This window comes from Macaca mulatta, chromosome 8 (assembly GCF_049350105.2).
Source record: "Macaca mulatta isolate MMU2019108-1 chromosome 8, T2T-MMU8v2.0, whole genome shotgun sequence".
Taxonomy (NCBI): Eukaryota; Metazoa; Chordata; class Mammalia; order Primates; family Cercopithecidae; genus Macaca; species Macaca mulatta.
In genome coordinates this window covers 710,800-737,650 of record NC_133413.1, presented here as the reverse complement: position 1 = coordinate 737,650, position 26,851 = coordinate 710,800, and the positions used below count along the sequence as shown (strand labels likewise).

The following is a 26,851-nucleotide window of genomic DNA, read 5'->3' as shown; positions in this document are numbered from 1 at the left end:
GTATGTGTGTGTTTCCATTTTCTTTCAGCACAATTTCTCCCAGTGAAGTCGTGAGAAATAGAAGGAAAGGTGGAATGAAGATGTGATTGAGGAAAGTGTGGTGTGGTCTTCGACCTTATTTTGCCTTGGTTGGTGCTCAAGAACTCCACCTGACCTCAGAGCTGAGCGTTTCTGCCAGGAAGTCCTGCCTTTTATGCTACCTCGAGGCCTGTTGAGACACTCCAAGAAGCTTCGTTAACAAATTGCCTTTTCCTTTTACAGCAGTTGGATATATTTGCAGCAAAACAAAGGAATAACCCCTCAATATGATGATTAAATGCATTTAAGTATAGATAGCATTCAGTCTTGAAGGGCCTGGGATTTTAATCATCTTTGGGTCACGTAACAAGTGGTGTTGGTGATTAAAATCTCCTGACAGCTTTGTTCTGCCACGTTCCTCAGTTTTGAATGATGATCTTCCTGGTGTTGTACCTTGGAGGGGCGTTTGTGTCAGTAGAGAGCAGAGTGGTGGTTCCCAGAGGCTGCGAAAGGACAGAGATGAGGCCCCTGAAGGACACTGGTCTTCATGGTTTAGGGGTTTGGGGCTCAGCCACCTTCCTGTGTCCGTGTAAATTATACCCAGGATCATTTTCACTCGCGCCACTTTAGTTGAGCATTGGAGCTTCAGGATATGTGTGTGCCCACGTCACCTGGGCCGTGATCCTGGAGTTGGGTGAGACTGATTCCCGGGTTTATAGAATTACTCTGGGATTATTGAAAACAGAAGCACTTGAGGCATTCATAATGCTATTTCCTGAACGTAATTTATGTTCAGTTCTTCAGAAACGTTTATCTGAGGAAGCATCTATAATTTTTGTTTTCTGCCACTCAGTGCTAGAAAGAATTGTGCAACACTCAAGTGAGTGGCATTATTCCTCTCCCTCCACCATGCAAGCAAGATTAATGGTACCTCTGGCTCCCCTCAATCTTCTCGTCTGCAGGGTGCCTGGCGTGGCAGTGTGCTGCCTTCCGTCTTTTTGGGGAGAATTAGTCGTGTTTGTGTGTACTGCTCAGCTCAGCCTGGTGCGGTTGTGTGAGTGAGGAGCTTGGATGCTAGGTGACCCTCCCAGGCCTGCCTCCCACCTCCCTAGGCCTTGTTCTAAACTGACAGATAAACAGTGTGTTTTGGAAGAGGACAGCAGCAGGGCAGGAGAGAGTTTGTTCAGACTTTCTCCTCGCACTGACGTTTGAGCCTTCATCCAGCCTGGGCACTTCTACAGAGCTGCGTTTGTGTGTTGCAAACCATTCCCTCCCAGTAACCGTGCTTTCAGAGGTTTGGAAGTGTGACTTAACTCATCTTCAATTTAAAGCGTACTATTAAATTTTAGTGTTGAAACTGATGTATTTTATGGCCTTTATTTGATTTCTCTTGATTTTTTTTCCCCCATATGAGACGTGGCATCTTAAGGGAGACAGCCTGGTGTTGGCCGCCTTTCCTAAGGATGGAAGTGAATTCTGAAAGCCCTTTATGTAGGCAGCGAAATAATCAGGGAACCATTATTATAGCTATGTCTGTCCATGTAAAGCGAGCACGACTCATAAGCAGAAAAAAGTGCAGCCCGGGGCCAAGGTGAGCCCTAATGCTGCCTGTGCCTCACCTCCCTGCCATGAGGAACGGAAGTGCAAGCGCAGGTGGTTGAGTTAACCTCCAAGCCCAGCCTGCGCCGCCCTCACATCCCTCTGCATCTGCAGGGGCATAGGCCGTGCTGCCATCCCTCGCTCAGTGCCAGGGCTGATGCATCAGGAACAGTGGGTACTGTCCGCCCCTTGCTCGGTGCGAGGGATGATCTGTCAGGATCCCTCGTGCTCATCTGGTCCTCATGTCTTCATCACCAGCCTCCTGCTGGTAACGGGCTTGTTATTACCTTGGTATGGGTAATAACATACCCATACCAACGTATGTAATAACATACCCATACCAAGGTGTTGTGGGGTGGTGCTCAGTCCTCCGAGGGAATCGGCCCTTAGACGATTCATATTCAACAGGACCGGGAAATGGGTTCTTGTTCCATGTCCTGGATCCCAGGAAGCCCTTGCCCTGGACCCTGTAATGCCCGGGGTCTTCCTGAGAAACGCTGGTGCCACTGGAGCACAGCCCAGCCCAGCCCCCTCCAGTTTCTCCGCTTTGTAACTGCACTTGTGTTTAGCAGATCTTCCAGGACTTAGATGCTGCTTGGTGTGAGCCAGGTTTTGTGTGGAAAGAGGAGAGATCCGAGCCGGCAACCAACCAGCCCAGAACCATCTTTTATTCTTCCAGATTCTGTGTCCAAAAACTTACCCGTGGACATTGAGGGTGATGCATTTCTGCTCGAAGACATCTGTGGACTCAGCTGGAGGGATTGAAAGGATGTGGAGCCTCTTCACTCCTGGCCTGGGCTTGGACCTGCTGTGCAGCCTCTCAGTGGCACCAGGGCCCCCTTGTGTCACAGTGGCCTCGGGTTGGTGGCACTGCCCCAGGGTGTCCCAGGCTTCATGATAGTAGGGCCTGCTTGTGCCATGGCGGCCTCAGGATGGTGGCACTGCCCCAGGGTGTCCCAGGCTCCAAGGTCAGTGTTCCGTCCAGCGAAGGGAAGTTGTACTGTAAGGTCTAGTCTCGGAAGGTGCCTGGGGTCCTATCCTTCAGAGCGGTCCTGCACTCACCACAAATCAAGCCAGGGGAGGCCCTGCCAGAATTTGCAGCTGTGTTTCAGGTCATTCCACAAGGCCTCTTTTATTTTGGGCTAGTCAGGTATATAATTCTTATTCTCTGGTTTTTTTGAGACAGGCAAAAAAAAAACAAAAAACAAAAAACAAAAAAACAAAAAACCTTTTTGTTGCCCAGGCAGTGGTGTGAGCACAGCTTACTACAGCCTCAACCTCCCAGGCTCAAGCGATCCTCCTGCCTCAGTCTCCTGAGTAGCCAGGACCCACAGGCACATGTTCCCCGTGTCCCCAATGCCTGACTTATTTTTGTATTTTTTGTAGAGATGGAGTTTTGCAATGTTGCCCAGGCTGGACTCAAACTCCTGGACTTAAGCAGTCCAGCTGCCTCAGCCTCCCAAAGTACTGAGATCACAGGCATGAGCCACCGTGCCTGGCCAAGTGTGTTTGTAATTTCAAAATTAAGAGGACCCAGAGTCAGTTAATGACGTCTCTACTGGAACATGCTGCTTATAGTACATTAGGAAAAATCATCCAGAACTCAAAAGGGCTGGACAGACACAGCCCTTTGAGGTTGTCCGATGAACCCCTGGGGTCTTTAACCATCTGGAGGGATGTACCATGTCAGACTCACTATTGTCGACCGGCTGAAGCCCAGGTTTCATGAGGCTTTGTGTCAGCTTGTAGTACTTTCTCTGGCAGAGATGCGAGTGACTTCTGCTCAGTGAGAGGCTCATCTCAGGGACTTCATGGCCTGAGGGACGGCAGCCTGTTTGAGCTGATCCAGCAATCTCGCGCTACCCTTATTTTCTGAAACGCCTATGAGTGACTTCTCACACGGTCTTTGAAGCGGCTTCATGCCCGCCCTCCTTGGCAATGATCGAATGCTTTTTTTGACCCCTCGTCCCCTTTCTTTGGGGTGTTCCAATCTCAGTTCTCATGATGTGTTCTGCTTCTGCAGGAATTTCTGAAGCTGCTGAGTGTAGAAAGCACTGAGGAGGCTGTGCTCCCATCCCTGTGAGTCTTCCAGGCATCATCCTCTCCCCTTGGCGAGGCGGCGTCCATGGCACACCGAGGAGGCTGTGCTCCTGTCCCCCGTGAGCTTTCCAAGTGTCCTCGTCTCCCCTCCAGGGGGACAGGAGGAACCTTTCAAACCCTTCTTAAACTTGTTTTCATGTCTTTGTTTTAACAGTTTTCTTTGCATCGTCTCCCTTATCCAGAAGTGAGGGTGAACGGAGTTATTCACGGGAGTCAAGAAACCACACGCAGCCCAAAGTGACGTTTGTTTCCCTGAAATGATTTGTGTGTGTTCACCTTAAAATGCAATCAGTAAAACAGGTGTGTTTTGAGGAATGACTTTAAATTACTCAGGTGAAAATGTGACAGTTAAATTTCATCATCTGTGCGGGTGTCCACAACCCCCTTCTGTGATTGCGTGTGAGTTTGTGACTTGTGGTTATTTTTGAAGAAAGAAAATCTGTTGCTGAGGACTTCAGATGGTGTGCTGGGATTGTGTAGGGTGGACATCGGGGGCTTCAGTATGTGGCTTCCTTGAAGAGGTTCAAATTAAGGCTGAGAGTCCCTACTCCAAAATGCTCCGAAACCTGAAACATTCCGAGCTTCCTCATGACACTCGAAGGAAATGCTCTTCGGAGCACTTTGGATTTCAGGCTGGGGATGCTCAACTGGAAAGTGAAATATTGCAAGACCCTTCTGGCCCCAGGAGCTTGGATAAGGTCATGGAGGTGGCCTGTGCCGGGTGTCCCTGGAGTGTGAGGCAGCCTGGGCTCGCTGAACTGGTTTTTGTAGGAGCCACAGAAGGGAAAGAGGGTCAAAGTGGCCACGCCTGGCTCCTGAGAAGGCTGGACCAGAAGGAGGTGGGCGCAGAGGGCAGCAGTAGAGTCCCCAGCGTCCGGGGCTCCTGTCCCTGGTGGAGTTGAGAGCCTCCTCTAGTTGTGGCCTCTCCCCTGTCAGCAGCCACTGAGGCCTGAAGGGAGAGGGGGCTGAGGAGAGGAGGAAGGATAGGCCTACTTCTGGAGAGGGCCAGCATCTGCCTGTGCTAGCCTCGTGTGTTACTCCTGCATCCAGGGTGCACGGCCATGCCTCGTGGTGTAGCGGTTCCCGGGATGCACAGCGCTCTTGTCTGCAGTAACAGCTTTGTCTCCGACCCTTGGAGGCAAGTTACCTTTTTCCCCAGTGAAAAGAGGTAGAAAATCTTACAGAAATGCATTTGCTCTAATGTCTATTTTCCGATAAGACATGGTCGCTTAGGCTAAATCTTTGGGACGTCAAGGCAGGAGGATCACTTGAGGCCAAGGGGTTCAAGACCAGCCTGGACAACATAGCAAGACCCCATCTGTATAACAGAAAAGTTAGCTGAGTGTGGTGGTGCGTGCCTGTGGTGCCTGCTACTCTGGAGGCTGAGGTGGGAAGATCACTTAAGGCTACAGTGAGCTGCTATTGCTCCACTCTACTCCAATCTTGGCAACAGAGCCGAGACCCAGTCTCAGAAAGAAAAGTAAAAAAAAAAAAAAAAAAAAAAAAAAAATCCAGAAATGTCATTTTGTTTTTAAATTATCCCAAAAGAAAAATCGTTTTTTTCTAAGAATGTAAAGGGAAACTGATACGATTCTTTCCTTGCATTGTTTCTCCTTTTCAAATATTTACAGTAGTCTGTCCACATCATCTCTCATCTCATTACAAAGCAGCAGGTGTCTTTGAGGTTAGTGGTGTTTCTCTGTGTCGCACCTTGGAGAACAGCCAGCATGAAACCTCTTACCACGATCGTGTACATCGTTTGTAGTCCCAATTAAAATCCTCTCCAGAGACACCTGTGCTGCTTATTACAGCAGAACTTTGGTTGTGCTGAAATGTGCATTCAGCTAATGGTTTTAAGCTCATATCTGAGATGATGCTGTGTAATTCCTGAAGCGTTATGGGATCAGTAATGATTGAAGATAATTCTGGCTGATGTCATTTAGAGGATATTTTTCACTTCAAGTTAAAGCTTCCTTCGTGATAGTCATTTTGGGATTCATTTAACTATGTGCTTTATTTCATAGCTCAAATTTTCATTAGTCATTTCATAGCATAGGATTTTGAAAGCAGATTTGGCAAAATCTTTCTAACAAAATGTTTGCTTATGACGTCCCAAGGAACAGCACTCAGAATTGCTGGTAACTGTGGTACATTTTAAGGCTGATGATAGAAGTCACTTGAACGGTAAGGGCTGCTCTGTGAGGCAGATGGGGTTTGAACCCCAACCCTCCTGATACACCAGTCCTGACCCTGGCCTTCTCTCCTCTCCACTGGGAGATGAGAAGGGTGCCAGCATCCTCCTCACAGGCTGTCCTGAGAGCCCTGGACTAAGGGCTTGTTTTCCTCTTGCAGGTGGCGCAGATGTGGGGGCTTGACGATATACACACTGCAGGCTGCCAGTGTCGGGGTAATCCAGTGTTATTCATAAAGGGGGGATTTGTTTTGCTCCCCTGCAGACCAGGTGCTGTGCTGCTGTTGTAGCAGGTGTGTGGATCCTCTTGGGTGGTCCTCAGGTGGACAAGGAGTCACCGATTCTGATTGCCAGTGTTAGATGTGAGGGGACCATGGACCTCATGTGTTCAGAGGGGAGGAATAAAAAGTTTTGCTTGTAATTCCAGGACTGTCTATCCCAGGAATGCCAAACCACTGGCTTTCACCTGACGCAGTCGTAGGTGACACGGTATGGAAATGAGGACTCATGTTCCGCATACCTGAGCCCAGTACCCATCTCCCTCCAGGGCCGTGGCCAAGCCCTCCTCATTTCGTTGGGTTGCCAGCCTGGGGATCTGTAAGCCCAGTGACGTCTCCGGTCTCGGCCTCCCTCCCCGTGGGGACAGGAGGTGGCTTCAGGAGGCTGGTGATGAATGCCTGAATGAAGCCGAATTGTGACTGCAGTTCTGTCTAAGGGCCTCCCCGGGTGTTAGATGTCAGTAAATGACACCTGTGTGTGGATCTCATGTGATGAGAGAAACAGTGGGGGAAACCAAAGCTTGTGGAGTCTGCAGGTTCTCGACTTGGGGGGTGTGTGTACCTGTGTACTTGGTGAGGGGTGTGATGTCTGGAATGAGTGTGCAGGTGTGTCACGTTTGTGCGTGTGTGGTGAGTGTATTTAGCAGGTGTGGCTGCAGTGAGCATGTTCATGTGTGTTGCATGTATTTGTCAGTGTGTGTGGAGTGTGTACGCGCATCATATTTAGTGAGTGTATTTGAGGGTGTGTATGGAGTGCATACATGCGTTTGCATGCATAGTATTGGGTGAAGGGGTGGCATGTGTGGAGTAAACATGCACACGTGTATGCTGTGTGTGGGGTTTCTACGTGGTCCTCCCCTGAGCCTGCTCCTGGGCCCTGCTGTCCTGGCAGCTTTACAGTTTGGTGCGTGTTTGATTCCGGAAGATTCTGGAACCAAATTCTGAAGCTGTGATCACAAACTTGCAGCCCTGGAGGACGCTGGCCCGTGGAGCCGGCACGAGGGTCTCTGCTGGCCTCTCCCTGGGCTCTGTCCACAGAAGAGCATGTCCGATGATTGAGCTGTGCGGGTCTGTGGCTCCCCAGCCTCGAATCAGCCCTCGGTTCTGTCCCACCTCTGTTTTTCTTGCTGAGGGGCTCCGGGAAGTGATGCCTGGGATGGCGTTTTCACCCTGGGGTTGCTTCGCCAGCTGCCCAGGTGCTGGCTGCCTGAGACCTGCTGCCGTCCTGGGTGGACGGGGCTGGCGCGGGGACATCCCTGAGCACCCGCGGGAAGGCAGGTTTAAGAAGTGCCAGAGGTGAGTGGCTTCCTCTCACACTTGATTTTCTGGAAAGTTCTGGGTCTCATATTTTTCCCTAAGGGAAGTTAGAAACTGAGTTTCTCTTTAGGGGAACGTCTTCGCAGCGTCTGTTGTTTGAATGTTCTCCAAGTGTGGAATACTCGGGGCCGTATGTGTTTGGGAACATCCGTGTCCTGAGCGAATTCAGTAGGGAATGGAGAGAGGCCTCCTGTCAGCTTGGCCTCTGTTTCCAGCTTGTTGAGGGTTGGCGGCTGCTGGTATCCCAGGGAGAGTTAAACACCGGGCGGTGTGGGATGGGAACGTTTGCTCTGACAAGGTCAGTGGGAAAGCGTCTAAACAAACGTTGCTGTTCTCCGGGCTCCTCGGGGTCGAGCTTGTTTTGTGGGGTTGAGGGAAAGCTACCTTTCTTCCTCTTCCTCACCATTTGAAAGGTGTCCAGGACACGTTCCTCTTGGAGAGGTGATGCACGTGAGTGGGGGTCAGGTCATAAGCTCCGAGGTTATTTGGGACCTGTCAACTGATTTCCTGTAACACACAGGTTCCTGATTAGCTAAAACATTTCAACACGACGTGATAGCTGGTGGTTGTTTAAAGACTATCACAATTTTCCAGTTACTCTTTAAATGCCTGTTGAATAAGGGAAGATTCACATATTTTTCTTTTCCTGTCTGCATACTTGATATTTTGTTTTTTGTTTTTTATGTGGGTGTGCAGCTAACAGGAATTAGAAGCAGTCTCAGCCCTGGGGAGACTTCAGGACCGCCTCAGTCAGTGCTGAAGGGAGGCAGGGATTTTGGGGGCCTACCTCCTCCATAGGACGGACACCAAGGGCCAGAGGTCAGCAATCTCAGTGAGGTCACAAAGACGGGCACACCCAGCACCCTGGCCCATGTGCCTCTCCTACACCTTTGTCTCTGCTCAAAGCTGCTCTCCTGGGTCATCACGGGTGATCTTTAGGCACGTGCTTGGTTCTTTCAGAAGTGGCATCTGGCTGTGGTCAGTGTGGGCCCTCAGGACTTCCATGTTTTTGGCTCACATCAATATTGGGCAGTGGTGTATGTTTGTTTTGGAGGGGTAGATCCGGTGGATTTTGGCTTTGCCAACTCATTTAATACCTGTTCTCCTAGGCGCGGGGACCCTCTCGTAAGCCGCATGTTCTCCTGGGTTCTGGGACCCTATCTTAAGCTGTGTGTTCTCCTAGGCGCTGGGGCACTCTCATAACCTGTGTGTTCTCCTAGGCGCTGGGGCCCTATCGTAAACTGCATGTGAGGGATCTCGGAGGTGCTCCTTATGAGGATCCGATGCCTGACCTGAGGTGGAACAGTTGCAATTCAAAACCACCCCCCAGAAAAATTGTCTTCCATGAAACCCATCCCTGGTGCCAAAAAGGCTAGGCGACAGCTGGCCTAACGCGGGCTAAGATGTCAGTAGATTTTTGGACTTGGGCCTCAGTTGAAGAGGGTTAGATTTTGAAAGGTGGGCTTTGAAGGGCTTCTAAAGGGCAGGTTTTCATCTCCAGTGGGGCCTGGGCAGAACTGGGTAGAACTGACCCAGAAGCTGACAACTAGTCAGGCTGGCTCACTGCCTGTGTCCTGTGTGTGCAGCCTTGCTGTTTATTCAATTGTCTGGTGGCGTGGATTCCATCCACAGCCTCAGAGTAGTGGAAGCCATTACTTCAAGGCTGACCTTATTTAACTTTATCAAAAAGACATGAAAATCATTTAGTATAAATCTTCCAGATACCTGTATCCTTTCTTTTCCCAGAGGCTTTTTAAGTATTGCAACTTAAAAATCTTAAAAAATAACTTAAAAGGAAAACCTCTAAGTACATTTTTGGTGAGCACCCTTGACAGCTTTAATATGTGAAGTAAATTCCCTTGACTTTTGTATTCCTAGAAACTCGTTCATGTTTGCAGAAGACTTTGTATTTTGTCAACAGTGGCCACTGTTCAGTGACCATCATACCTGCCGTGTCTCATTTAGAAAGTTGGATGTGGATGTATTCACTTTTCAGACACACAAACACATGGGCTGTTTGTTTTTGGTTTTGATTTTTTTGGGTTTTTTCCCCCCCAGCTGAATTCAAGAAAGGGAAACAAGCAGAGTAAGTCCCCGAAAGTGTCTAAGTGGCTGGGTGGGGGATCCTACTATGGTGTTGGATTGTGTTCTGCCAGACATCGCTCCTCGAAAAGCTGACCCTGAAAGGGCTGGCATTGCCCTCACCCTGGGACATTCGTCTGTCTCACCAGAAAATGAAGAATCTGCCAGAGTACTGTGAGTAAAATTCAGTCAGAACTCGATTAACTAAGAGGCTTTGTCTCAAAGGCCAAAACATGAGGACACATTTTTAATTTTTAAGGAGCGCTTTATCGTGAGTCAGTTCTGACGTGTACTGCATTAGGAAACCTCTGAACTTCCACAGTCAGGCCCAGAACTCTGAGGGAAAGTGGTTGTGCCCTTCCCACTGATTTTTGTCACTAGCTTTATTCATTTCCTTAAAACCCTTTTTGTATGAGTTCTATTATAGTTTGAAAAAAAATTCACTTAGGTAGAACTGGAAGCGTTTCCGCAGTATTAATACTCATGACCCGTTCTGGGTCTCAGTATATGTGTACTCTATAAATGTACATGTGTGTATGTGGTGTACGCATACTACGTATATTTCCACTGTGCATGTATTTACAATGTATAGGTATGTACACTACATTTGTGTCCTACACACGTGCATGCTGTAGGCATGCATGTACATGTGTATGTGTATCTATGGTCACTATGGTTATATGCGCACTTGGACACCTATCTGTTCTGCATGTGTACATACATGCATGTATTTAATGCCATATACATGCCTGTGTACATACATCATGTGGGTATGTGCACATTATTTCTGCAGAGTATATATACATATGTGCACACAAGCATGCATGTACACTATGCACACTGAATAAACTTCTGGATATGTACACAGTAATACATATACATGCTGCATATGTATGTACACTATTGCATATGTGTATACGCTTTATACGTTAGTGTACTGATGTACATTGTATACATGTGCATATGTGTACACTGCACATGTGTATGCACGCTGTAGTGCACCTACGTACATTTGGATAAGAGTGTATGCTATACGCACGTGTATACATATAGCAAATAGCATACCTATGTACGCACGGATGTGCATGTGTATGCCATATGCATGTACATACAGGTATAGTATACCTGTGTACACTGCATATAGATGGGTGTATGTGCTATGCATGCGCATACGTGTTAGCTTATGTACATTTGCTATATGGATGTGTGTATGCTCTATGCTTTTACACTCGTAGTGAACTTGTTTGTACACTATATTTGGATGTGTGTACACTCTATGCATGTACACCACATGGATCTGGATGTGTGTGCACTCTGTACCCATGTAGTGCACTTATGTACACTCTACGTATTCGGATGTGTGTACGCTCTATGCAGGTACACGTGTTACAGTGTACCATATACGTACACTATGTGGATGTAAATGTGTGTGTGCTCTATGGCACCAGGAATAGGGCTCCCGCAGGGATCCAAGAACACACCATCTCGCTGGCACCGGAGAGTGTAGGATGAAAACAGTTGTTTGTTACAACCTAGTTGAAATTTGGCAGGTTGCTATATCCTTTGCAACTATTTAGGAACAGTCACTTCATTGATGTGTGTGTTCCTGAAATCATAAACAGCTCTGTGAGGTGTGTCTCATCCCCAGACGAGAGAGGGAACCGAAACAACAATGACTTGGTCACTTAAGTGAGGTAGAACTAACACAGCAGCTGTCTACCTTTCTGTATTATAACTTTGTCAGCAGCTCAATGAGAAATCGGCACTCATCAGGAAATGTGTCCACTTTCTACTGTTCTTTATTCGTGGCGTATTTACTGCCTCGTGTTATTCCTCACGATGTAGCAAAATCTCTCCTAGAGTTGTGAATATAAACAGTTCATGACAAATGTAGTATCTTCTTTGTTAACATTGAAAACGATATGTAAGTTCATCTTCAGATACTGTTTGGAAGGATGAGAAAGAAGATGTTTAGGACAAAAGAATAGAGAGCTTTCAAGTAAACAGGGAAAATAAGGACTTTGTGCAAAATATTTCCAAATTTGGAATTTGAGAATATTAAATCTCACATCTAAGATCATAGGTAGTTTTTTTGGGGGGTTTTAAAATTAGTACTTGGTTTTCCATGTCTTTGGGAATTTCAGTCCTGATGGAGGATTGCAAGAATAATCTGATTTTTCAGAACAGAAGGACAGTCTATCTCAAAGGTAAATTCCAGGTTGTACCATAGAGAAACAGAAATTGCTGTCAACTTTCTGTAAGGTTCTTCAGTTCTTTCCTCTTCTGTGGTTAAAAAACCATCTCTGGGTTTAGTCTCAGCCAAGTTCCTCTTATTAGGTTGCCTTACATTTCGCACAGCTGTTGAGTGTCTTCATCATTCGTAGTTAACTTGTCAAAAGCAAAACTTTGTACTAGTTAGATCTGAGCACCTTGAAGGCAGGGCTTTGTTTTATATTTTTAATAAGCAGCAGGGTGATGGCAGGACTGGGGCCCTTCATCCCATCATGCGTTCCTCAGAGCTTTCAGAGTTCTCACTGCGTGCCGAGTGTGGTGTTGGCTGTGTAGCATTTAAATAGGAATATGAGGCTCTGTGACTTGGGACGCTCTTACTACCTTCATAGAGAGCTTGGTGACAGTTTAGCATGACAGCTTGCACACCTGTTGTATATAGTTTATTACGGCCCCACAGAAAGGGTATTGATTTAAACGTGACTAATTTCTCTTGTTTATTTTTGCCTTTATTCCTAGTTACAGTCCCGATACTTTTTCTTCCTTTAAAATCTTGCTAATCGCTGGTAAATTCGTGATAAACTATATTTATGTGTTCTCTAAATCTAGCGATTTAATTGGAGGTCATTTTTCTTGTACCATGTGTCAGTGCTGTGTCAGGATGGTTCAGTTTTACATTGTCAAAGGATTAACTAGAGCAGGATGCAGTCTTACTGGAACTTGCTCATTTATGAAATATAGGCACTTTATTTTTTGTTATACTCGAGGTGTGCTCAAATGTAAACATTTTGAGCCGTGTTAGAAGGATATACAAGATTGTAATGAAGAAATCAACAACTTGATCAAGTACCAGCTAATGAACTTTATGTTTGCCAAGGTCCATGTTCCATATACTTCAATCAGTTTTCATCTTGACCTTTTATTTTTTTACTAGAATCTTGGTCTGTCACCCAGGCTGGAAGTGTGGAGCACAGTAGTACGATGTCCGTTCACTGCAACCTCTACTTCCCAGGTTCAAGTGATTCTTATGCCTCAGCCTCCCTAGTAGCTGGGGTTACAGGGTGTGTGCCACCATGTCTGGATAATTTATTTTTAGTAGAGATGGGGTTTTGTCATGTTGACCAAGCTGGTCTGCAACTCCTGACCTCAAGTGATCCACCCACCTCAGCTTCCCAAAGTGATAGGATTACAGGTCTGAGCCACCATCCCTGGCCTGATCTTCTGTTCTAATATTGGTTATTCAGTCTCAATGATAGTGCCTGGTTGTATTAACTTGTTGTAGAAAGCACAATTGCAATGAATTTGGTTGTGTATGTACGTGCTGACTTAGCGTTCATGGCAGCACTGTGAGGTGGGCATTGTTCCTGAAGGAAGGATGGATGGGCAAGTCGGGGCTTAGATACGGGACTTGTGGGCAGTCACTGTTGTCCCATGGCTGAGATCAGGCCTGTCTGTCGCCTGTACCCTGAACTCTTTTTTTTTTTTTTTTTTTTGAGACGGAGTCTGGCTGTGTCGCCCAGGCTGGAGTGCAGTGGCCGGATCTCAGCTCACTGCAAGCTCCGCCTCCCGGGTTTACGCCATTCTCCTGCCTCAGCCTCCCGAGTAGCTGGGACTACAGGCGCCCGCCAACTCACCCGGCTAGTTTTTTGTATTTTTTAGTAGAGACGGGGTTTCACCTGTGTTAGCCAGGATGGTCTCGATCTCCTGACCTCGTGATCCACCCGTCTCGGCCTCCCAAAGTGCTGGGATTACAGGCTTGAGCCACCGCGTCCGGCTCCCTGAACTCTTAACACACGAACGAGCAACGGTCAAGAGTCGGTGCTCGAGTGTGATGTGGCCTGTGGTGTGTGCCTCTCAGCCTTGCTTTGGCTCGGGGTAGCAGGGCAACAGCTCCGTCCCTCATGCGGCCACCTGGGAGTCCCATTAGAACCCACTGATACCGTTTATAAATGCCAGGCATCGAACGTTCTCCTTGGAACCAGCACATCTGGAATCGGACAGTGCAGTTAGATTCTCGGCCAGCAAACCTGTACAGGAGTGTGTGAAGTCTGCGTTTGCTTCTCCCGGACAAAGGTGAATTCCCGGTCACTAGTGGATGACAACAGGTGTGGCCTCAGGAGCAGCACGGAGACAGGCACCCGGGTGCAGGAAGAGCACCTGCAAGAGGGGTTGGGGAACGTGACAGACGCACGTGCGAGTTTAGCTGTTACCGTGGCAGGTGGGGGGTGGGTGAGACCAGATTTTCTCATTGTTGCCCCTTTCTGAAAAGGGCCCTGAATTGACTTCTCTGTGGCTCCTCGCGCCTCCTTGTCAGGTTGGAGGAGACTGCTCCCCTGGCTCAGGCCCTGCTTGCGGCGAGACGGAAGCTGCTGTTGCTTGCCCTGCCCTCCCTGTGACGTCGTCTGTGCTGTTGTCCGGGAACAGTTCTGCCGAGCAAGCTTGCACTCTGCTCCCTTCTGCTCTTGGATTTCATGTCTGGAAGGCTTGTGTTCTTTCCTGATTTTTGATAATGCTGAGCTATGTTTTCGCAAGGATCACACGTGCCCATACAGGGAGAAGCTCCTTTGCAACTTTAGCATCTTGACGCTCTCAAGCAGAGCTTGCTATCGAAGTTGACAGCCTCCTGTGTTTTTGTTTTGGCAGAAACTGAATTTCAGTCCTAGGACAGCTTCAGCACACTTGATCCTAGCTCTTCTCTCTCACTGCTCCCCTTGTGTGTGACAGAAATCATATGCCCTGAAGTTTACCAGTCCCTTCATTTGAAAATCAGTTAATGCATGCGATCCTCATGAGAATTTTACTTTTTATTAAAGCAATCGCAAAGACTGGGTTTTGTGAAACCAGTGTTTTATGTGTATATTACTTGCACTCACAATGAGCTTTGTCTTCTAAATATTTCATGTTTCAGATTAGCCCTGGAATCATGCCCTGGAGTAGTTTTACTTTTCCGCTTTTATTTTTGGCTAAGGTAAAGTTGAGAACATTGTGATATTAGGTGTAGTGAGCCCTTTTAGTTTCTTCTATGTCTGTTTTCCTTTAAGCCAGAACCAGCAGACGGATACCAGTTTGTGAGCACCTGGCATCTCCCAGGCCTTTCCTGGGTCTTCCCTCAGCTGTCTCGTGGACAGAGCAGTCACTCGTGGAACGTGAACCTGAGAATTTGTGCGTGGAATTAAGTAAATGTCATAGCTCTCTTCTGTGACGAACGGAATCACATTAAGCCCAGTAAATTGTAACAGCAGGTTTTGCACATGCAAAGCATTGAACACCAGGACAGGTAACCAGGCTACGACGCTTCTGGTCCTGCACAAGACCTCCGGTATCACAGCACATTTAACAAATTGGCTGCATTGAGTGGTTGAAAACGTTGTGTATGTACCATGTCCGTGATTTTCGAGGGCCTGGAAAAACACCTCTGTGGTTATAGCAATCTTGATCGTTGGGAGCTTAAGGTTAGTACTGGGGCAGACTGTGTTTTAAAGAATCAAGGTCTCTCGAGTATGTTTCGGTTTTCCCATGAAGAAGAAAGATGTTAGCTGTTCTTTCCTGGACTGTGGCTATCAGAGTGCCCCACCATGGTCACTCACACGTTTACTTCATTTTCATTTAAGCGGGCTGGGCTTGGGCCAGAGTACTTCGGTTGTCAAATGTCATATGAGGCTGAGGAACTGTCTTCTGCTTCATCGTTGGCATATGGAAATACTGTTTTTCAAAGCATACTCTACTCTCTCATTTGTGTTTATATAAAATAATGGAATGGTTATTTTAACTGTGCAGTTTCCTATGCTTGCTTATTTAATTGCGGAAAGATAATGGTTTTATTTTGCTAAAATCTGTGCTAGGAATTGTGCAAAATCTTTGTGAAATGCCCATTTTACTAGCTTAAGTTATAGATCTTTGTATAGAAAAGAAAAAGCCTATTGCTACAAGGAGCATTGTCTTTACCGATGCAAAAAGCTTTAGGCTTATTGGCCGTGTAGTCAGTAAAATGCATTAGAATGTGGCGAACATTGAGAAAAGCATTGAAGTTTTAAAATCTGCTATGCAGTTTTTTTCAACTCCCTCGCAAGATACTTAATTTGAATAAAAGACAGAATAAAGTGTTCCCATTGAGGAAAGGGGCAAGAGGACTGTTGAGAATGTGTTCTGAACCTGAGCAGTCCTGCCACGCTCATCTGTGATGTGGTGGTGTCCATGGTATCACTTTTACAGAACTTTAAGAATGCTGCTTCTGTGAATAAAATACATTTATTCTTAGCATTTCAGTTTTGAGTTTTGAGAAGTGTAAAAAGTGTTAATGGTTTCTTTCCCTTACAGAATTTGCTTGTTCTTTTTTTTTTTTTTTAAATGCCTACAAGACTGTGAAGCACATTAGTCACTTAAAAAGAAAAGAAAACAAAAAAGGGCCGGGCGTGATGGCTCACGTCTGTAATCCCAGCCCTTTGGGAGGCCGAGGCGGGTGGATTGCTTGAGCCTGGGAGCTTGAGACCCAGGGAACCGGCCTGGGCAACCTGGTGAAATCCCGTGTCTACTGAAAACACACAAATTAGTTGGGCGTGATGACTGCACACCTGTAGTCCTGGCTACTCCAGAGGCTGAAGAGAGTCGCTTGAGCCTGGGAGGTGGACCTTGCAGTGAGTGGAGATCACGCCCTTACTGTCAAGCCTTGTTGACAGAGTTTGGACCCTGGCTGATAAACAGCAACGTTCATAACGTATGGGTGAACTGCCCGGCTGCTCTGTCTAGAGTAGAATAAATCCAATTACGTTTTTGTCTTTTATTAGCATTGAAATTTTCTTAATCATCCCTTTGTTTTCATTACATTGTAGCAATATATTGCTGCTTAGAGTCTGGAACAAGTAGGCTTCTCTGGATCAGGTTCTTACTGGATTGCTAAAACTTAGAATGATTTTTCCCCTCTTTGGATGTGACTTATAGAACTTTGCCTTTTGGGGTGATGTGTTGCATTTGATAGCGGACACAGGAACGCCCAAAGAATTCACTTACGGGGCTAAAATGTACGTACTTTGTAGTGTTTCCCTCCTAGAATGAAAACGGTACCTCTCATTTGTGGGTCGATGATGCTATTTGCTGAAAACATTTTAAATTTTATTTATTTTAATTTTTTGAGACAGAGTCTTGCTCTGTCGCCCAGGCTGGAGTGCAGTGGCACGATCTCGGCTCACTGCAAACTCCACCTCCCAGCTTCACGCCATTCTCCTGCCTCAGCCTCCCGAGTACGTGGGACTACAGGTGCCCGCTACCATGCCTGGCTAATTTTTTTATTTTTGGTAGAGAAGGGGGTTTCACCGTGTTAGCCAGAATGGTCTCGATCTCCTGACCTTGTGATCCACCTGCCTCGTCCTCCCAAAGTGCTGGGATTGCAAGCGTGAGCCGCCGCACCCGGCCGAAAACATGTTTCTTTACTGCCTCAGTCCTCAGTTGGGTAGTCTGTTCTTTGTAGGACATTCAGGGAGCGGGGACATCTTGAGTCTTGAAAGGCGCTCTCTGTGAGATGGGAATCTTCCGGCTGCTTATTTAGGGAATCCTGCTGGTTGTCATTTACTGTAGAGCGCAGTTTCCTGGCTGCCCTGGTCTTTGAGGGGAGGGAGACTGAGGGGTCATTTTCCCACCTGGACCAATGTGTTTATTAAACCTGGCTTGTGTATCATTTGGATCTTTTTATGAAGGAAAAGCCACATCTGTGACTTTCAGATGAGTGGAAGTCATGTTAAAATATATATATATATTTATATATGAAATATATATATATATATATTCTGGCTACTATGGAGAAGTTTTGTCCTTGTGACCTCTGAATACAGTCACAGGAGAGCAGAATGTTCACGGTGTGGGTGCTTAGAGTGTACACGCAGAGTCACATTCTTCACTAGTATAACGTTAAAAAGTGACAAATAAGAGAAAAATATTTTGCTCATTACAACGTCGGTAAGAAGCTGGCAGCACTCTTGTTTTTGGAGGGGTGTGAAGGGAATATTGAGAAAGTGTCATCAACATTAGACTCGCCCACTCTGCAAATCCTGTGCCAGCTGGAGTGAGGACCCCGTGATGGAAAGATGCAGCCCTCTTCCCGGAAGGAGTTGAATCTTTGTAGCGCTCAGGACGCATGGTTCATCTCTATATAAAGGCAGAGTGTGAAACGCCGTGGAGGCTGAGAGAAGCGATGTGGTTAGCAAGTATGAGTGAGACGTTTGGGGCTTGTTAGCACCTGGCGTGTGTGCAGCAAGCTTTGCTATCTGCACATGTGTGATTCTTAGAACACTGGCGTCTGGAACCGTGGGGGCTGTCGAGGGCCCCAGATCCCGGCGGGCTGAGGAGTTCCCTGTTACCACCAGGATAACCGTGATTTTGAAGGCTGTCACTCAATCCCAAGTCCTGGAAGGGGCTCCTTTCAGAGAGGAAAACACCCCTAGAGCCTCGGGCAGAATTCAGTGATTTTTCTTATAATGTTGCTTAGATTTCGCAAACATGAAACCAAGAACATATTTCAGAATGCTTATGGTTCTTCTGTAACCATGGAAACAAAGTAATTTGCAGTCGATGGACAGTTTGCGGAAGCTGAACTGCCTACATCGTGAGCACGGCGCTCTCCCTACCGCCCTGGGCCTTGCTCCGGCTTGCTGGGGAGGCTTTGCAGGGCCTCTTGGGTGGGATACCTCTCTCATGTCCCATGTTGCTACCCCTGGTCACAGCCATACTGCTGGGCACCTGCGACGTGAGGACACTGAGTGGACACGGAGCCGCGGGGCAGCAGTTGGTCAGGAGGTGGCATCCACATGGTCCGAAACAGGTTTCTGTTCATTAAGAATGATCATTGCAATAAAAACAGAGTGAAAGAAAACTCTACTGACCTGAGAATGCGTCAGCTGAGTTGCATAGGGAAGTGCAGTGAGGAAGGTGAGGGCTGAAAGGAAATGAGGGAGGGAGAGGAAAGGAGAGAAGGGAAGCGAAAGGGGGAGGGCGGATGGGAGTGAAGAGGGAGATGGAGGAGGAAGAAGAGAGAGGGCGGTGGGCAGGAGCCTGGGAAATGTGTCCCAGAGCCGGTTCCTGACCGTCGTGGGTGCGTCAGAGCTGATCTTCCAGGAGAGGTGGCCTTGGGAGGGTTGACCCTTAGGAAGTGAGGGCCAGGGGGAGCTGATTTTTTGGCCCTCAGCGGGGCTGTTGTTGACCTGAGATACAGTCGATAGTTTTCCTGAAGAGATCGTCTGCACAGCCACCGTTTGCTGCCAGGTTGGAGAGAGAAGTGCTCCTCCCCATGGATTCTTTCTAGTTTGTGGATTTTTCCCAGTTTACCTGAGCAGCCTGTCAGTGGAAATGTCGGGGATTACTAACATGTCTCCATCCTACAGAGCAGTCGACCAGCTTCCGATCCTGTAGTTGTTGGGGGCACCATTCCGGTCCTGTCAGTGCCGGCCCAGCGTGGAAGCCGCAGCCCGAGGCGCTGGGAAACCTGCGGGGCTCTCACTGCCAGGGTTCTGATGGGAATCGAGCGCTGGAAGAAAGATGTCCTTAGGGCAGAGCCTGGCGAGGAGGGGGTGCTGCTGTTGCAGCAGTACATGGAATTTCAAATGACAAATGAAACAAGCTTTTAATTATGACCAGAGCCCTATGCTCTGCGTTTCTTCAAATGGAAATGTTGTGCTGAAATGAAATTGCTGTTAATCGGTTGCCTCATGCAAGACGCAAGACGGAGGGCTGGGAGCAAAGTAGAAAGTGGATTTATCTACAAAGCTTCCTCCTCTCAGACTATCATCAGTTGGATGGTGCTACACAGGAATATGTGAGAATTCGTGTGAGAAAGGTGATGGGTGCAGACCTGTGTGACCGGCAGGTGTGGGGGGAGGTTTGAGAGAAGCTTTTGGCTGAAGTGATGTCAGATGCAGGTGCTGAAGTGTGATGTCTGTCTGGATGGAAGAGCACACACGCCTCTGGGCTGCGGGAAACAGATAAAGGAGGAGGTGGACAGACGTGAGTCGTGTCTTAGGAATGGTAGCAATTCAGGCAGACCCAGGATCAGGCTCCCACGGGGGAGGAGTGGATATCAGGACCCAGGGAGCGTGGGACGGGGGTCATGCCCAGGCCTCTGCGGGTCTTGCTCTTGTGTCAGCAGGGCCCTGTGCTTGCCTTCCTTAAAACTTTCCTGATCCATAAAACGGGCACGACAAAATCCACCTTGTGACACTGAAGCTTAAATGAGATGAGGTACATGGTGTCTTCCTTCCCTTCCTGACACATCCTAGACTCACAGCTATGGTAGCAGCGACAGACTGGATGGAATGCTGGAGCCGCTTTGCGCCTGGTGAAGCCACATGGATTTGTGCAGTGCTGGCGACTGTCTCTGAAAGCCTTTGGTCATGGCAGTGGCAGCCTGGAGTGGCTCTTGGCATACTTGAGTCTGTGGAGTGCAAGGTTGACTGGAGCTCCGAGGCCATTGATACTATCCAGGGGTGAGCTGATGAGGCCCTAAAATATGGGGGGAAGGCCGAGAGGACTTGGCTGCCAGAAGCATTGTAGATTTCTGGCTTCGAGAACTGGCTGACTTATGGACATAGGAAGGTAAACCCAGATGGCTCCAAAATTGTAAGTCCAGAAGAAAGGTGGGAGGGTACAATTGCTGACTAGGTCATGGTTGCCCTGTCCCTTTGTTTCTGGCCATCGTTTCTCCTCCCTCCCCCTGCCTTTGTGGGCTGGAGGGCCTGAGCCTGCACAGAGGTCTATTTCATGATGACAATGGCCGATTATTACCCTGCAGTAAGAAGTCTCTCCATTTTATTTGGCAGCAGTAGTTAAATAAATTTAAGGAGTGATGGTGTAGTAGTATTTGTTTTGTTTGTGCTTTTTTTTTTTTTTGTGTCATTTAACTGAATGTTATTTCCAATTTCACTGATCACTTTGAGAGGCCAAAACATGCTTTGATTTGTTATTTTGTGTTTGAGCTAGTTTATTGCCTCACAGGAATGCCAAGTATTCTGTTGTCACACATCATTAAGTATCTCAAATTGTGTTACTATAATACTTAGCTGAATTACCTCCCTTATTTTGGCTTTTAAAAATCTAAAATCTGTGTGAAACACAGGATGGTGCATCTCCATTGAGGGTTGTTGAGAAGTGTGACTTTTCCTGGCATGCTTGAAAATCAGTGACATTATTTTATAGAAACACTTTGTAACTGACAGCAAAGCTAGAAGCTCCTGTAAAGGGCAGAGTAGGCAACGTGTTATGCTTTGAGGGCCACAGAAGTCTCTGCATATATTTCTTTTGTGAAAACGTCAAAGTGTAAAAATCACTTCTGGTTCCCTGGCCAAGGCTCGGTCGGGGATCGTGGTTTGCAGACCCTTGACAGCAGCTTAGCTGAAAGCTGGTCTCCCATGCGGTGAGCAGGAGCCTACCTCATTGCTTCAGCCAGAAAGATGCTGCCCTCATGCTGGAATTTACTTCAAACAAACTTGAAAGCTCTGGCACCGCTGCTCATTTCCATACTGTTGCAGGCTATCTAAAATACGGAGGATGCCTTGGCGTTTTGATTTTGTTACTCCTCTTGAAGGGCTCTGAGATGGCTCATCGCGAGTTCGACATTTGCAGAAATGATCAAGCAGAGCTGCAGTCATCTTGCAGATCAAGTGAAGTTTTTTCTGAAAGCTTGTTACAGGCTTAAATTTCTGATCCTGTTCCATCCACTGATCTTGTATGATTGGTTTTGTTTTGCACCCATTTGGGTCTGTGAAGCGTCTCCCCACCGTGGTAGAACTTTAGCTCTGATGTCATGCATGATTCGATATCCTTACTCCTCTTCTGTGAGGAGAAAGCGCTGTAGCTCCTGCGTGGTTTCCGGCCCCTCCCTGCACGCGGATGGATTGGGAGGTATTTGTGGTGTGTGAACTTGCTACCCCCAAAGGCTCCTTGTTGACTCCCCTGGACCAGACTCTTCCCTACTCCCATGGACTGCACTCCTCCCTCCTGGTTCATTCCCCGGACCACATTCCTCCCTCCTCCTCCCTGGCTCACTCCCCTGGACCACACACGTCCCTCCTGGTTCACTCCTTGGACCACACTTCTCCCTCCTGGTTCACTCCCTGGACCACACTCCTCCCTCCTGGTTCACTCCCTGGATCACACTCCTCCCTCCTGGTTCACTCCCTGGGCCGAACTCCTGCCTCCTGGTTCACTCGCTGGGCCGAACTCCACCCTCCTCCCTCCTGGTTCACTCTCCTGTGTCCCCACGCCTCTCTCCTGGTGTACTGTCCTGGGCCCCCATGCCTCCCTCCTTCTTCACTCCCCTGAGCCCCCACTCCTCCCTCATAGTTCACTCCCCAGGGCCCCCACTCCTCCCTACTCCCCTGGGCCACTTTCCTCCCTCCTGGTTCACTCCCCTGGGTCCCCACTCCTCCCTCTTGGGGTCGTGTTAGTTTCTGCTGTGCTTGTGCCAGCACGAGAAGGCTGAGTGGCAGCTCCAGGGCTATGGCTGCGCGCGAAGCTGTGGTGTTAGTGCAGAGAACTGTGGGGATGCAGCTGCCCTTGCTGTGATGCTTCGAGTGTCACAGTTGGTATGGGAAACTAGGTGGGATGTGGATGTCCCAGGAAGGGACAGGAGCCTCCCCTCAGCCTCTGTCAAACAGTTCTCAGCCAGGCATGGTGGCTCATGCCTGTAATCCCAGCCCTTTGGGAGGCCGGGGTGGGTGGATCACCTGAGGTCAGGAGTTGGAGACCAGCTTGTCCAATGTGGTAATTTTTGACACATTAAGGATTAAGGAAAATGACTCTCACTCGTTTGCCTTGCTTTTTAATTGATGATTGGTGTAGCCCAGTAGTCTGAACTTGTTAAGCAACCATTCTTACTGAAAGACTAATGTTTAAAAGTCTCTTCCTCTGGACACGTCTTTGGCTGCTGTAATCAAATGCAATGTAATCAAATGCAATGTAATCAGCACTGGTTAATGGCTTTCCTTGTTTGGCTAACAAATGCTCCTCAGAAACTTTGGTTTCTTGTTATTTTCATTTATAATTATGTTTTAAGCCTTCTAATTTTTCTAGCTTTCCTGCGAGTTGGGAATAATTGTGATGGGTGCTTAGTTTGGGATGTTGACGTATACTCTATGCCCAGCTACTATGCCATTGTGTGAACACTGATTTCTCACTTTCTCATGAAGACTGATTTCACCTAGTTTGGTAAATTCTATTAATTTTAAGGAAGGGGGTGGAATGCATCTACTGTTAGGAGGCTTTTTTAAGGATCGGGGAAATGTTGCCATGATTATTACCGTTACAGAAGGAACATAAAAATACGTGCTGCCTTCAGTCATGATGAATATGTAAGTCCGCATCTGTGACTGCAGAAAACGGCAGCCCCAAATCTTAAAATCGTGTGGATGTACCAAGCCCATCTGCAGGGCACTGTGGAGCAGCCTGCATTAGCCGAAGTTGGCCCACAAGCCCTGAGGGATGGTGTCTGAGTTATGATAAGGCTCTGACTTGGGATTAAACAGATCTCCTAATACTGTGATATTCTAAACAAAGACATGATACTGCCCAGGGAGCCCAGTGGGCACCTGTAGGCAGTGTAGGTGAGAAAAGGTTCCAAAGAAGATTCCTGCAGCTCAGCTAGGAGGATTCTGTAAGGCAGTAGACACATCAATGTTCACATGGGAGTGTTGAGCTATATTCATTCCTTTTAAGCAGCCAGGCTTGTGTGTGTTTTTAGAGGCACTCACATAGCGCCCCTTCCACCCTCACTGCCGGTTGTGCCTGTTTGATGTTGCGGATTTCTGTGTTAAGTGTGTCCACTCTCCAAATGTATCTCTGTCTCTAGAATATTTTAGAGTAGATCATTTATTGTTTAAACGCTTGCTTTTAGTGAGGAAGAAATCTTTAAAACGGGCCATACAGACCCTGCTATAAATGTTGAACAATGGAATGTGTAATGTTTAACACGTAGTGTTTAAAGTAGAAGACAGTTTAATTTAGAAATCCTGTTGGAATGCCAACTTAAATTACCACCATCCGTATGCATATGGAAAAGAATGAGAGAGAATGTACAGAATTGGAATTTTGTCTATTTTGTCGAGATTCTGTAATGTATCAGGTACAAGCCTCACTTCATGATTTAAATGCATGAAGCTGAAATTACAAAACTTGACAAAAACATGCCTTTGAATAGTGAGCCTTTATCCTCCTTCAAATAGTGATTTATTCACTAAAATGTCCACCTGCAACTTTGTCAAACACATTTGTTGCATTAGTTCTCAAGTGAGCTCAGTTTTCCAGACAGGGAGATTATTATTGCTTAAAGTTTGTCCTGATGATGTTGGTGAACAGGGAAAATCCTATGATGTGGATCCTCTGTATGTGTTACACAGCAGACGCGGCCTGCCCAACCCTCTGCCTGTAACTGGGAACCTTGACTGTCAGGATCATTGTAGAGAACCTTGAGGAAAGCAAAACAAAAAGCCTCTGGAGTAGCAAAAGATGTCGCTGATTTCATGCAGTAAAACTTACACATTTTTCTTTAAAATGCATCCTTCGGAACCTCAGTTTGCTGATTATTTTAGAATCACTGTAGTCTGCTGACCCCAGTCGTGGGAACAGGTGCATGGCCCAGCTGGTGCAGGGGGTCTCAGAGCGGAGCCACACTGCTGACACCGAAGGAGGGGCTGGAGCCATCACGCTCGTGACTCGTGCAGATGGCCTTGGCTGACCTCCAGAAGAGGAAACGTCAGTATCCAAGGAGGAAAAAGTCTATTAATTTCATGAGTGTTTGCCTTCGCAGTGGCTACAACCCTGAGTTTGTGGCACCTGCTGTCTCTGGAATGAGGAGTCTTCCCTTCCTGGCAGACAAGCTCTAGATGGGAACAGGAGCTGTGGTTGCTGGATTGAAGAGGTTTCCTTCTTGGGGAGGTGGCCTTCGAGCCTGACATGAAGGAAGCTGTGACTGGCGGGAAAGGGCCTTGGAGACAGTGTATTTACCAGGAGGGTCGGTGACTGAGAACCATCCTGTTCCGAGTGTTGCCATTCTGGTTCTAGAGTAAACTTGGGGAGAAACAACAGCCAAAAGCCTCGAGGAATATTCTGTGATGTTGATCACGTTTGGTAGATTTGTTGCTGAGACTCTGAAATGAGAAGCCCGGGAGGTGCAGGTCTATCAGGCCGTGGGACGTGGGAGAGCTGCTGCTTCAGGGGTTGGAGTCCCCGTGCCAGAGGCTCAGTCCTGCAGAGACTTTTGCACAGTGGGCAACTGCTGCCTCTGGTTGATTGTGAGTCCCCCAGATGAATACCCATGAAAGGTACCATGTCAGTAAAGAGTCAAACTCTGTGAAGCATTTGGAGATTTATTCTGAGCCAAATGAGTTACCATGGCCCTTGATATTACCCTCAGGAGATCCTACGAACGTATTCCCGAGGTGGTCAGAGCCCAGCCTGGTTTTATAGCTTTTAGGGAGACATGAGACAATCAATCAAATAAATGTAAGATGTACATGGGTTTGGTCTGGAAAGGTGGGACAACTGGAAGCAGGGCTGTCCAGGTCATAGGTAGATTTGAAAATTTCCTGATTGACAGTTGGTTAAGAGAGTTGTCAGATAAGGGGTTGTGGAGACCAAGGCTTTGTCATGTGGAGGAAATCCTCCAGGTAGCTTCGGAGAGAATAGATTGTAAATGTTTCCCATCAGACTAAACGTCTAAGTTCTGTCTAATTCCAGAAGGGAGGTAGGGTGATGAGGCAAGTCCGACCCCCCAGCGATCATGGCCTGGACTAGTTTTTCAGATTAGCTTTGGAATGCCTTTGTCAAAAGCCGGGGCTGTTCAGATGGCCAAAGTGGCTTCGAATTCTAATGTTTTTACAACCAGAAGGTGATTGTGTTTTTTTCTGTGGATGACAGCCAGTGTGGTAATTAATATTTTGTTAGCAGATTAATTTGGAAGTCAATGTGTTTTCATGTATGTTAATTATTAAATCATCAACAAACAGAGAAGGGCTTACTTTGAAACCAGCCTGAGACTCAAGAGGCTCATCAAAGAAAACGATGGACTTGGGAGAACTGATTCACGTGTTTACTGCGCCAAGTTTCAGGCATTATGAGAAGTCTGTGCTGATACATTGTGACTTGAGAACTTAAATCTTGATGGACTCTTGAGAGTGAGGCTTTTTTCTTTTTCATTTTCTTTTAAACGGTCAGCGTTTCTGTCTCCTGTGTTTTGTCTTCCAGCTGTGGAGCACTTTAGGTTTGTGTTCACGTGGCGTTGTTCCCTGAACCACCAGGTTTGTGGCTCCGCGTTCCTGCCCGCCTTGATCGCGTCTTCCCCGCCCCGTGGGTTTTATCCTGAGGACGGTTCTCCACTGTGTGGAGTGGAGGATCAGTGGACAATGGCTTTACCGACTCATTTTCTATGTAGCTCCCAGTTTCTCAAAATCATAATTGTCTTGGATTCCCTGTGAACTGGGAGTCAGGCCTTGGGCACAGTGCTGGGTGGCCTTGGGTGCAGTACTGGGGAAGGAGGGAGAGATGAGAATAGGAAGGATGGGTTTGTCAGGGGAAGGAACCCTTTGCCGCATTCCTGTGTCTGTTTTAGGTTAAAGATGAATGGCCGGGTGGTGGATGTCTCCCCTGCTGTGGCTGGACCTTGCTGTGCTGAACCCTGAGCAGGGGCCCCAGCAGCTGCCTCCTGCCAGGCCAGGGCCACAGGGCTGGGCTGCTGCCTCTAGGGTGGGTTGCGAGGGCTCGTGCCAAGTTGCAAGGGTCTGCACCGCTCCTGTGTGACCTGAGGGGCATGGGGGAAGCTGGTCTGTGCTCCTTACCTGGGAGAAGTTGAGCTCACCTGGGCCAGAGCCTCTGGGGAGGTATTAAGGCAGAGGCCTGGAATTCCTGCTTTCCCCAGACAGCAAGAAAGCTCAGTGTTGCACCTGCTCTGAGATGCCCTCAGCAGCCATATATAGTTGACTTGAACATGAGGGAAGGTGTCAATTAACCCGGCTCTGTGGAGAGCTTTGAGGAGTCCAGGCCCTGGGCCCCGGGCTTTTTAATA

General features: G+C 47.6%; 1 protein-coding gene across 9 annotated transcripts in view; it reads left to right on the top strand.

The window, feature by feature from the left end:
* Positions 1-26,851, top strand: part of LOC144330659 (disco-interacting protein 2 homolog B-like) — a 174,431-nt gene that overhangs the window by 61,339 nt on the left and 86,241 nt on the right. For 4 of the 9 annotated variants that reach the window (XM_077942898.1, XM_077942897.1, XM_077942899.1 and 1 more), the window contains exon 1: positions 3,872-4,017. The exons of the other annotated variants lie outside the window; for them this stretch is intronic. In XM_077942898.1, coding sequence (XP_077799024.1) covers positions 4,000-4,017 — 18 coding nt within the window. In that variant the 5' untranslated portion in view covers positions 3,872-3,999. Of the gene's footprint in view, positions 1-3,871; positions 4,018-26,851 lie in introns of those variants that run through there. 9 annotated transcript variants of the gene reach the window in all.